The sequence below is a fragment of the Hibiscus syriacus genome, unplaced genomic scaffold, assembly GCF_006381635.1.
Source record: "Hibiscus syriacus cultivar Baekdansim isolate YM2019G1 unplaced genomic scaffold, ASM638163v2 tig00116959_pilon, whole genome shotgun sequence".
NCBI classification, from domain to species: Eukaryota; Viridiplantae; Streptophyta; class Magnoliopsida; order Malvales; family Malvaceae; genus Hibiscus; species Hibiscus syriacus.
In genome coordinates this window covers 568198-581755 of record NW_024063485.1, presented here as the reverse complement: position 1 = coordinate 581755, position 13558 = coordinate 568198, and the positions used below count along the sequence as shown (strand labels likewise).

General features: G+C 31.7%; 1 protein-coding gene and 2 pseudogenes across 1 annotated transcript; 2 read left to right on the top strand and 1 right to left on the bottom strand.

The window, feature by feature from the left end:
* The first annotated feature begins 1245 nt into the window (after window positions 1-1245).
* Window positions 1246-2768, top strand: LOC120189776 (annotated as a pseudogene).
* On the bottom strand, window positions 2752-5509 carry LOC120189779 (light-inducible protein CPRF2-like). Its single transcript, XM_039192971.1, has 6 exons — window positions 5129-5509; window positions 4258-4354; window positions 3922-4111; window positions 3661-3736; window positions 3434-3559; window positions 2752-3352 (listed from the first exon to the last, which is right to left on the bottom strand). Exons 1-6 carry the CDS (start codon window positions 5447-5449, stop codon window positions 2975-2977), a joined length of 1188 nt encoding a protein of 395 aa, XP_039048902.1. The 5' UTR covers window positions 5450-5509; the 3' UTR covers window positions 2752-2974.
* A 5801-nt stretch (window positions 5510-11310) lies between these two features.
* On the top strand, window positions 11311-13394 carry LOC120189777 (annotated as a pseudogene).
* The last annotated feature ends 164 nt before the right edge of the window (window positions 13395-13558 follow it).

Sequence of the window (13558 nt, the reverse complement as noted above, 5' to 3'; positions counted from 1 at the left end):
AGATAAAAATAAGCATTCACGTAAATAAATATTATAACGTAATAAAATTTTTATGTTTTGAAACACGAATAAATTCAAAAGAGGTTCTCAAACTAAAAGCTACTTCGATAATTCAAATGTCGAACGTAAATGTGAAACAAAACACAAAATGAAAAATACAGAGTCCAAACTATATAACTCTTCTTCTCTCTTGTCCCTTTTCATTACCATGGATACTAAAAGTTGTCCTTTTTATTACCTTTTTTCATTACCTATTTTAATTTTAGAGTTAATTATAGTAATGATCACTTGAGTTTGTATTTTGTCGATTTATATTTATTTTAAAAAACATGAGATATGTTTATTTTAGTTTTTATTCAATTAAGACGTGGTCACCTGAGTTAACTGTTGTTAACAAGAGTTAAATATTTTGATATAATCATATGTTTGGTCTATGTTATTTTCATATTCTCCAAACTTAGTCTTATTTTTAATAAATTAAAATAAAATTAATCCTTCAATCGAATGATGTCACATGTCATGCCACGTGTCATTATTCGATTGGAAGACTAACTTTATTTTAGTTTAATACATTTATTTCCACCAATCAAAGAGTGACATATGTCACCCTCTGGTTGAAAGAAAACAAATCGAGACAAAAAAATAGTTCAAACCTTAGTCACTTAGTAAACTAAACATAAATCTAATCATTAAGCCAAGACCATTGCTTAGCCTAAAGTAAACAACATGGTGTATATATTTTGTATATTAGTGTATAAATATTTAAATTCATAATATTTTTTATATTAACTTATTAAATAAAATTTATTATTAACTTAATTTAAAAATATTTAATTTTTATTTTCATTTAAATATATATATATATATTATGTTAAAATTTATTTAAAAGTATGACTAAATTAAGATAATATGTAAATAATATAGACTAAATGTGTGATTATATTAACTATCACGTCACATATTCTGTTAATTGTTAATAGAAGTTAACCCATGATTATCACATCTTAATTAAATAAAAACAAATGTGATTATATCTTAATTAAAAAAATTAAGTGATCATATCTTATGATTTTTAAAATTAATGACCAAAAATAGAAAAAACATAAACATAAATGATTATCCATCTACTTAATCCTTAATTTTATTTATCAGTACTATTTTATTTTGGTGATAACTCTATTCCAAAGAGCAAGATGATAATAATCTGTCATTCAAATCCCTTAAAAAAGGTACTTACCCCAACACATGCAGTCGCTGCCAATGTTCAACTTCCTGCTTCTCTTAAACCTCAAAAAATCAATAGCTTCACACCAGATTAAACAAATCCATGCCCAGTTAATCACCAATGGCCTGAAAGATCCCTCCTTTCTTGCCAAACTAGTTGAAAACTACTGCTTTTCACCCTCTCCACAAAATACCCAATATGCACGATCTATATTCCAACACTTTCACAACCAAAGTTTGTTCCTTTTCAACACTCTGTTAAGATGCAGCAAACCCGGGGACTCAATCTTTACTTTGCCAACTGGGTTTCAAAAGGGCACTTAGTTTTTGATGATTTCACTTATATTTTCGTGCTTGGAGCTTGTGCTAGATCGCAATCGTCGTCAACACTGTGGTTAGGAAGACAAGTTCACGTGAAAGCTTTTAAATCTGGTTTCATGTAAAATCTTTTGGTAAGGACTACATTGATTCATTTCTATGCGAGTAATAAGGATATTTTTTCAGCAAGAAGGGTGCTTGATGAAATGACTGAGAGAAGTAGTGTTACTTGATCAAAGGCTATATTTCACAAAGGGAGACAGCTAAGAAATGTTGCATGGAAGCTTTGGTGCTGTTTAGAGACGTGTTGAATGATGTTTCTGGGCAGAATCCGACTTATTCTACCATGGTTTGTGTTCTTTCAGCTTGCTCTCAATTGGGAGAGCTTTACAGTGGGGCTTGTGTTCATGGTTTTATAGAGAGGACAATTTGCAGGCGCGAGAATGATGTTTTTATTGGAACTGGTCTTGTTGACATGTATGCAAAATGTGGATGCTTTGATAGTTCTCTGTGTGTTTTTTGGGTAATGAGAGTGAAAAATGTTCTGACTTTGAATGCCATGGGAACTGGCTTGGCTGGTCATGGGAGAGGAAAAGAAGCATTGGAGCTTTTGGATGCAATGGAGGATTCTAGTATTAAATCTAATCCAGTGACTTTCACTAGCTCGTTTTCAGCTTGCTGTCATGCAGGGCTAGTTGAAGAGGGACTTCACTTGTTTCACAATACGAGGAAGAAGTCCAGTATCGAACCTCGGATACAACATTATTGCTGCACTGTTGATCTACTTGGCAGGGCGGGATATCTAAACGAAGCCTACGATTTCATCATAGAGATGCCAATCAAACCCGATGCCATATTGTGGCGGAGTTTATTAAGTGACTGTAATGTTCATGGAGATCTTGCGTTGGCTGAGAAAGTGGGGAAGATTCTGCTTCGGCTAGAGCCACCAAACAGTTCTCTACATGTGCCTGTTACTAGTGAAGATTATAAGCTTTATCAAATGTTTATGCTTCTGCCGGAAGGTGGCGGCAAGTGGAGATGGTAAGAAAGAAAAAGAAGTCGAAGAGGTTAGAAACCAAACCTGGTGGTAGTTTCATACAGACCATCAGCAAATCACCATGATTAGTTCAACCGATAATGAAAAAAAAAATAGCACAGCATATTTCCAAGAAAGGCTAACAAGATGTATCGGAAAGTCCACAGCATGATGGAAATGGCAGTGGTAGAATCGACCACCATATAGATTAGTCACTTTCCAGCAGATATCACATGATTAAATGAAAGGTTTAATCTAGCAGTTTCCATTACTGCACAATTAACCTAAAGAATAGCATTGCTTCCCCTAGTTAAACCAGGAATAATAGCATAGTTAAGTCAAATTCCAAGACATTCTTCAGTAACTCTCGTCAGGCTCTGCTTCTGCCCTTTGCTCCTATTGCTTCCCGTTCGACTGGGATCCACAAGGGCTTACACCCCCACGGATCCGCTTTTGCAGATGCTCCAAACTAGCCACGTGCTGCAGAGAAGCCGTCCGTCCGATTTTGTTTCTTGTTACTGCAGATCCTCCGGAATTTGTTTGTATGTTTTCAACTGAAGAAACATCTGCAAGTGCATCATTGATTCTCTGGTCACGAGTGGAGACAGGATTGTCTGAATGAAGGAGGGTATGACTTGGACCATCGTGCACTGTGACAGCAGCATCTGTTGATGTATCAGAAGGACTTCCGCCCACTGTCGATATCTCGGGTGACGCAAGGTACATATGGTTCAAACCAGTTGTTCTTTTGACAGCCTCTTCAGCCATTTTTACCTATATAAAGAAGTCACCAATGGACATTGTATTAAGAAGTGATTTCCAAAACATCTTGTGTACAGCTGATGATTAGCTTACCTTTGCTCTCAATGTTTCAACATCAGCTTTTAAAACTCTGTTGTCAACAGCTGCTTCATTGTACTTTTGGCTAATGTCATTCAAACGCTTCAATAAGTTTGCATTTTCAGCCCTTAGTTGAGCAACCTACAACAAATAATGGATTAGGACATTCAAAACTCGAAGAATGAATCGAAACAAGACGAAAAGCGGAGAAAACAAAACAAAGGGAAGGGATAAGCAAAAACCTGTGTTTCGAGTTCTGTCAAATGAGCCTGCTTTCTTCTTCGTGAACGCCTGGCCGACTCTCGATTCGAAAGCATCCTGAACCACCATACGATCAATTGGTGGGAATAAAACACAACAAAGTAAGTATATGATGGTTTAATTTGTTCCATTGATGAAACATACTCATGAAGTTTAATGGAAATGTTTTTTATGCCAAATGCATCTCAGCCTTTCGTTACCCAGTAAAATATCAGCAACTTAAAAGAAGAATCAATGGTTACCTTCTTACACGTTTTGCATCTGCAGGATCCATGTTCTCCATTGTTCCGTTTTCGCCTTCAACTTCATCGTCATCTGACTGTTCTATTGATGATCCCGTACTTGTGCTCGGCCTCACCTGAGCTCCGAGTTTCATCTCTCCATTCAGAAAAGAACTTCCAACCGCGTAATTATCATCCTTGTTACCAACTTCTATATATACAATAAAACAGGAATATAACACATAAGACTGCATTACTCTGGTAACTCGAATTCACACGCCACTATGAAAATCGAAAACGGATAAGAAAGCAGAAAAGAACTGTTGCTCGTAAGAAGCTTCAGTGATGATTTTATACCTTTAGAAACGATTTTGGATCCCAATTGTGCAGCATTAGATGCCTGTGATCCACTGTCTGCTCTAGAAGCAGAATCTTGGTGTTTTACAATAGATGCCTGCTTGAAATGTGCATAACATACCCAGTAGAAAGTTTAAAGAGCGAAAGGGATTCACATGATGTTAAACTGATGACAAAACAACATGAAAGAAGCATTGAACAGATGCATAAAAGATTAAAAACTATAAACATGAGCTTGGTGGACTTTGAGTTTGAGAAAAGAGTGACATGCATGCATCGGCTTTCGGCTCATCGGATAAAACTCGCTTTCGTTTCATCGGATAGAACTCTTCAGATACAAGAAATGAACACAAGTTGTAGAACATGTTTACAGTTCCTAGCTAATTACAGAGTCAATAGCTTGTATCATGGTATGATGATGAACAGGGCAAGCTAAGTACAGCCCATACTTGACTAATCTCCAGCTCTTTGTGGTACAAGGAGTTTTAAGGAAATACACACTTTTCTAATAAAATACCCTTCAAAAATCATTAAAAAAATATAGTCCAACCAAATTGGCAAATTTATTCCAATTTTGCAAATTCTAACCAAAATCTAGATGAAAGAAAATCCAATACCAATCACAATAAATGAAATAAAGAGAGAGAAAAAAAAAAAAAAAAGGAGAGGAATTCTAGCTATTTAGTAAGCCAAAATGCAATATCAAAATGTCAAATTACCCTTTTAAATTTTCTCAGTAACCAAACATAACCCAGGAAAAAAAATCCCATCTTTTGCAAAAGAAAACAAAACACCATTAGAGACCCAAACCTTTTCTCATCGTCCAACAATACAAAAAATAAAGTGAAAATGAAGAATGGGAAAGACTTACCATTGACAAGGCGACAGCAGCACAAGCCAAGTTAAGCTTCTTCCTAAGAACAGCCTGATAATCCTCAAAATCTGCAGGAACATTGTTGTTGTTATTATTATTCTCAAAACACCCATTTTCGTTTTTCAGCTCCTCCTCAGCTTCCTCCTCTTCGTTATGATCTCCACCATTTTTATCAACTTCTTCTCTAAGGAACTGCTGAAAAGCCCACTCCGAAGCACTGCGGTTCATTTTAGAACCGGGTTTGTTATCTCTATCGCCGGCGGCGTATGAGGACCAGAAGTGTTCGGACATGTCTTCGACAGAGAAATCTCTATCCATTGTAATTGATTTGGTGGTTCGGTGGTTGCTTTTTTGGTCGTTTTATGCAACTGCTGATTCAGATTCGAGTCAAATAGATTGGCATTCAGAGTTTGTAGGCATGTAAATGAACTGAACCGTTCATGAATCGTTCATGAACCGTGCGGTGGGAAGTTCGTTTATGTACGTTTATTTATTAAATGTACGAACATGAACAAGATTTTGTGTTCGTTTAATTAAATGAACGAACATGAACATAAGTCTTGTTCGTTCATTTACATTCGTGAACGTTCGATTATGTTCGTTACCCATAAGCAATTAAGCAGCGATAAAAAAAACCCTAAATCTAAAAAGTAATATTTTCTCAACTCTTCTCTCGCCCGTCACTCACCGTTCTTGATTCTCCACTCTCCCCACTCTCCACAATTTTCATTTTTGCAACGATTTGACAGAGTTTCATCTCTTTTCCTTCATCTTGGCATCTTGAACGTGATTTCATAAGGTAAATAATTTAAAAATTTTTTGGTCTGTTAATTTTTAGTGTGAATTTAGGGATTTTTTTGTGGGTTTTATCGTTTTTTGGTCTATTAAATCAAGGTTACATCTTCACTCTCTCTCATGCTTGAATCTTTATTTTTAATTATCCTTGTTAGATCATATGCATTCAATTTCAAAGAGCTTTATCAATCTTGTTGAGTTCGCTTGAATAGATCGGTTGCTCTATGAATTGCAATTAAGGCAGAATGTAGTTCTTGCTTTAGTTCTATGTTTTTATATATTTTATATTTGCACTGTACCAATTTCTGGTTGAGGTTCGTTGTCTCCCTATTCGAAAAAGGGTTTGATATTCCTGTTATTTGTTCTACTTCACTACTGAGGTACTTCTAAGAGTAGTGTTAGCTCCTTATTCAGTCGGGTTGGTAAAGGTATTAAAACTGACACATCTAAATATGACCAACATATTAGAAGTGTCGATACTTTTACATTTGTCAAGTCATAATTGGACATTTATTTGGAGGAAAGAGTTTTAATTGGTGAGCTTGTTGTATATTTTGATGCCTTGGGATGGTGCAAGGAGAACAATCTTAAATTTAGCATTTTGTCAAAAATGGTTGTTGATATATTGGCAATTTCGGTCACTATTGTTGCTTCTTAATCTGCTTTCAGTACTGGTGGGAGGGTTATTGATTCACATATATCCTATTTAGGAACTAATATGGCAGATATTCTTGTTTGTGGAGCTGATTGGTATCGTCAATACTATGGGTTGGAGAAAAATAAAAACAATGGATTTTTATGTTTTAAGTTTTATTGAATTTGATTTTACAATGACTAATATATTTTTGGTTTTTTGATTTGTTGTAGCAAAACGAAGATATCATACATGTTGAGCTTCCTTGAAAATGAGGATGAATGAATTGGTATAACCTCGCTAATTTAGTATACTTTTCATCTTTTGTTATAACTCCTTTAATTTAATATAATTTTATTTGTTTGATTCTGATCAAGATGGATGATGAATTAACGACTGATCATGAATGCAAGTTGAATATGTTACGAATATTATTGAAGTTGTTTAGATTTCAAGAAGATTATTTTATTGAACAAATTAACTTTAAGACTTTATTATGTTCATATAGCTTATTTATGATTTATGTATGTTTTTGCTTTGTCGACTATTTTTCATGAAAGAACGATGGTTTGTAGGGTCTCCAACGTTTATGTTTTTGTTCATTTATGTTCGTGTTCGTTTTGTTCGTGTTTCGTATATGTTCGTTTATTTATTAAATGAACGAACATGAACAAGTTATATTCCTTAATAAATGAACATGAACAAAAAAAAAATTATTCGTTATGTTTTTGTTCGTTATTTATTAAATAATGAACATAAATACCCTCCATTCGTGTACGTTCGGTTCATTTACCGGCCTAAGAATTTGTGTCAGAATTTTTGTTACTTTTAATTAATATTGAAACGTGGGCCTATTCAAATTTTCCAAATGGATAAGGTAATTGGATAATTTTGTTCCTTTTTTTATTAAGTTATGGATTTAATTTATATATTTAATTTTGATTAATTTTAGTCAAACAAATATGATTACATTATAATCCATAAATTAAAAACATGATTTGACGTATCAAATTTAGCCGTTAGATAAAAATTAAATTAACAAAACTTTAAGAAACATAGACACTATATCCACTACTTGAATATAGTGTAGAGACTAATAGAAGAATTAACTTTTAATTTTATAGATTTTGAAAAGAAAAACATTTGTTTTCCTATTTCATATAATTGTTTCTTGAAAATTATGTAGTTAATATATTCAATAGAAAAGAATTCTAGATGATAATTGTAATTTTATGGGTCAAAGATCTATTTACATAATAAAATATTTAAATTAGATATTTTTAAAAAATTTAAATTATTGAGTTTAATGGTTGCAAACTAAGGTTTGAATTTAAAAATAATTCATTCATTTTTTCAATAAAAATATACTTATTTTATACTATTTAATACCTATTATTAATTTTTACTCATCAAACCATCCAAAAAATTATAAAATTATAAAATTTTATATTACATTAACATGTCTTATCTCTATCTATATATGGACATGAACATGGATTAAGTGTTTGAGAATCAAACACTAATAACAACTAATAACATGTCCTGTAATTTATTATTGAAATAATTTTAAAATAATGTGGATAGCAATGCATAACATTAATGATAAACATCATTGTATAAACATTTTATGAAAAAATATAAAAATAATTTTAAGAAAATATGAACGTATAAATAAAATGAAATTATAACTGAAAATTGGGAGCCAGGATCATCCTCTTGTCAACCGGAAAATTCTAAAATGAATGTCAAACATTGATATCGACAACTAATTTGATAAGATAAAATTTATAAATAAACATTAAACTATATCAAAATGATCTTTTTTATAAAAGATAAAATTTATAAATGAACATTAAATTATATCAAAATGATCTTTTTTTATATACCAAATTTTTAAAACTTATATGATAAGCATTAAACTTTAAATTTTATTATAAAATGGGCACAACACCGTTATATATCATTAAAAAGGTGATGTGACATTCTAAATTAGTAAGAAAATATCTCATTTGGCCTAACTAAAATTTTATTTTATTGTTAATTTTAATTAAAATAATTTTTATTATATTCGTTGAATTGAAAACAAAATAGATATAAATAAATTAAATTTTATTTTTCAGCGTCATATTATAAATATTGAATTTTATCATATAAATTACTTGATAATATTATTAAAAGTTAAGGATTGTTTAAATAATTTTTATTTAAGTTTTTATGTATTTTTCTTATTAATGATATACTATAATTTTTTGAATGTATTTTTTTTAAATTATGTTTAAACTTCTTAAGCAAAATTCAAATGCTTAAATCACATCATTTAACAAAATATAATTATATCGTTTGATAATTAAAATTTTTGGATCTAAAAATTATTATTTTTTATTTTAAAAATACAACAATAAAAAATAAATAGTTATAAAATAATTTGATGAATGAAAAAGTTTCAAAAATATTTTTTAAAAAGATATTATTTTCAATTTTTTTGCAACCAATTGTTTTTTTAATTCTGTATTTTCTAAATTTTTTGAAATTGTTATTTAAAAGTTATTAAAAAAATATCAAAATAAAATTCTACTTATATGTCACGTCATCCCTTAATAATATTTTACAGTCTTTACCTTTTTTAATAAAACCTGAAGTTTAATGTTTATTTTATAACTTTTAAAAATCCAATATCAAATGAAATTATTTTAAAAAATTTACCGATCATTTATGAATTTTATCATATTTTTATATTTGTAGTACACATCGGTTCATTTTGTGAATTTTGTGAATTATTAAGAAACTAAGATTAGCTATAAAATGACAGTTCTATATGAATATTGGGTTTAGTTGTATTCTCCGGTTGTAGAAGACAAAAATATAAAAAGTTCTTCGATGATGTCGCAGTTTGGCAATTCGCAGATATTATATTTCTCTGCAAATTGCAGTATCATAGAAGAATTTTTTTTATATTCTTTTAATAACATATAATTATTAATTTTTTGTATCAAAAATATTTTTCTTATATCTTGAAAATGATAATATAATAAAATAATATTTTATAATGAAATTATTTAAATTGATGTCAAGGGTGAGGTGAAGCTCAAAGTTTTGAACGTAGGATCAATTTTTACAAAATTAAAACATCTAAAGGAAAATCATAAAATTTAATACATTCAATAAATCAATGTATAATATGAGAATGTTATTGAATATTGAAAAACAATTAAAACAAAAAGATAATGGTACATTAAATAAATTTTAATGACTCGTACAATGTTTTGTACTTGTTCACGACACTTTTTATTCATATTTACTTGAGACAATACGATACATTTGGCAAGCGCAATGGCTTGTTATATGCATACCGATAAATACATTTATGATTATCATAAATAAAATATAATGGTGGGCGATGAGTTTGAGCAAGAGCATGAAAAGTTGAGACAACAACGTATAAAAATATAAGAAAAATTGATCTCCTTAACTGTAGTCTCTAAGAATAGGGATGGGCATGGAACATGAATCCGACAGGTTGGGTAGGGGTTTTTTTTTTAAAATCGGATTCGGATCAGGTTGGGTCAGATTTTTTTAAAGATAATGTTCGGGTCGGGTCAGATTCGGCTTTATGGTGAAAATACCTGACAAAAAAAATTAATTTTACCTTATATATTTAGAAATAATTACAATAATACACATCTATATATTATTTTTCAATTAAATTATTATTTTTATTGAATAAAAATAATGTTTTTTATTATTTCAGGTTGGGTCAGATCGGGTTCGGATTTTATCTCAAAAAGTTAGGTTGAGTTCGGGTCGGGTGGAGGATATATATTTTAAAATTGGATTAACTACACGATTGATTACTTATGGTTGTGTTTTGTCTATTTTTTTCTCATTGATTTCAAAAAAACTAATATATGATCACTTTTGTTTTTATTTAATTAAGATATGATTACCGAGTTAGTTGTTTTTAAATATTTTGGTAAAATCACACATTTGGTATATGTTATTTACATATTCTCTTAATTTGGTTTTACTTTTAATAAATTAAAATAAATTTAATCCTCCAATCAAATGATGTTACGTGTCATTGGTGTCACGTGATGTGTCACATGTCACCATTCGGTTGAAGGACTAACTTTATTTTAATTTAATATATTTTATTCTTATCCTAACTTGAAAATATTTTAACATAAAATATATTAAAAGTATGACTAAATTAAAATAAAGATAATCCTCCAACCAAATGATGACACATGACATCATTCAATTGGAGGATTAAATTTATTTTAATTTATTAAAAGTGAGATTAAATTGAGAGAATATGTAAATAACAGAGATCAAATATGTGATTATACCAAAATAACATATTACCTAATTTGTTAATTGTTAACTGCAGTTAATCTATGATGATCATATCTTAATCAAATAAAAACGAAACTGACGGTATCTTAATTAAATAAAAATAATATTAATCATATATTATTTTTTGAAATTAATAATAAAATATAGATAAAATACAAACAATAAATGATCAATAATATAATGTAGGTAGTCCTTTAAAATTCACACCAAGTGAAAGCAACATAAAGTAAAATATAGCAGCCACCCATTATTGACAATGCTGAATGGCGTCTATCATATAACTTGTTTATTCTGCCACTTTGGAATAATGCTTGTCCTTATTAATATTTTAAGTTCTTAAAAGCATAATTTTCAACACCTTCTCAAAAAAAAAAAAAAAAAACCAGTGAAGAGGATTACCTATGGGATGACATACAGTAGTGTGGTGTGATCATCAAGTAAAGCCTGCTAATATTTATAATACCCTTCTGCTAAATCATTCATAGTTTCTCTAACAAGAAATAACAGAAAAAAGAACAAAAGATGGCCGATGAGCAGCAGAAGATTCAGATTCCCAGAGTGAAACTGGGAACTCAGGGACTTGAGGTTTATTTCTGTTCTACTTTCTGTTGAATTGTGGCTTAAGATACATGATCTACTTGACTGTCTTCATTTGTTAACTCTTTTTCGTCTCTTTTGTGTAGGTTTCGAAGTTGGGGTATGGCTGTATGGGGCTTAGTGGAGCTTACAATGATCCCGTTGCTGATGATGTCGGCATATCGATCATCAAGCCTGCATTCGATCGAGGAGTCACTTTCTTTGATACATCTGATTTCTATGGACCCAAAACTAACGAAATCTTGCTTGGAAAGGTAAACTTGCTTGGACAAACACTTACTAGTTTCATGTTTCTATCACGCTTCTTGTGTTGTTAAAAGGAATTCATGAATCTGTGTAACCGATATCCTTTTTACCAGGCACTGAAGCAACTACCAAGAGAGAAGGTACAGTTAGCCACGAAATTCGGTATAGCGAAATTTGATGCAACCGGTGTCCAAATAAACGGTACTCCCCAATATGTTCGTGCCTGTATCGAGGCTAGCTTGGAGCGCCTGGATGTGGACTATATCGATCTCTATTACCAGCACAGAGTTGACCCCTATACTCCTATAGAGGATACAGTAAGTGCTGCAGTTGAAAGCATCATAAGATTCGCTCTTCAATTCGTTCCATATTCATATAGTGGGACTTTTTGTCTTTAGATGTCTGAACTCAAGAAGTTGGTGGAAGAGGGTAAAATAAAGTACATAGGACTATCTGAAGCTAGCCCCGAGACGATAAAGAGAGCACATGCGGTTCATCCGATAACGGCTGTGCAGATGGAGTGGTCGTTGTGGACTCGTGATATCGAGGAACAAATAGTCCCCCTTTGCAGGTTTGTTTGTGTATCTCGAACCATTTAGACTTAGACAAAGCATAGTTTACTAACTTTCGATGTTCTTTTCGTTTCCTAAGTTCGATAAATGCCTATCTAAACGTGTTCATCTATGCAGGGAACTTGGAATTGGGATTGTTACATATAGCCCTATAGGTTGCGGTTTCTTTGGCGGCAGAGGAGTGGTGGAAGCATTGCCTGCAAATAGTTTTCTGGTATGGGAAGTAATGTGTGTATGTTTTTAACCTATGCAATCTTTGTTTAGTAAACTGATTGCCAACTTCTACTTTGAAGCCTATGCTCCCGAGGTTTCAAGGAGAAAACTTGGACAAAAACAAGATCTTATATGCGAAAATTGAGAAGTTGGCTGAGAAATATGGATGTACCCCTGCACAATTAGCACTTGCTTGGGTTCTTCATCAAGGGGACGATGTAGTACCGATTCCCGGTGAGTCGCTTGCGGACATTTCAACTAGAAGTCACTGCAGAAGTAGCATAATTGGCCTGAAAATCTTGTACCAAACACCTGCATATAGACTAAATTTCCCCTTGTTTGGATAATATCACCAGAACCAAAGTTTTGAATCGTTCTTCCATTGTTTTTTAGGAACAACCAAAATCAAGAATCTTGATAGTAACATCGATTCACTGAAAGTAAAGCTCACCAAAGAAGATTTGAAAGAAATCTCCAACGCGGTTCCGATAAATGAGGTGTCTGGCGATCTTTTGCCAGAGTTTAAGTCATATGCACTGGAAGTTTGCTAATACACCACCAAAAGGAAGCAAGGTTTCAACTTGAAATAGCCATGAATGCAAAGTCTGAAGCAGAATATACGAGGCTTTGGATGATTGGACTCTCCAACAACTGAAACCGTTGCTAGAAGTTCGTATCGACGAGTAGTAGTAAGCTTCGGATACATAAATAAAGGGATCGGTGAGAGCTGAAGCCTGCATTATCAAAATAAAAACAAGTAAGGGTTGTATTATTTTTGTGAGTGATTATCAAACAGGTTGTTTATCAGCCGAACACTGTTGTTTCTGCTACTAACAGCAGTATCATTGTAGCAGGTTGTTACTTGTTATCAGCTGCTTTAATTGAAGAAATAAAAGATTAATCATTAATCGAACTTATAATTTTTATCAAAGCATATGGTCAAAGAAGCATCAGTCGCCCAGGTATAGAATAGTACCATGGTGAACAATTACATAAAATTTTGTTTAAGCGTGATAA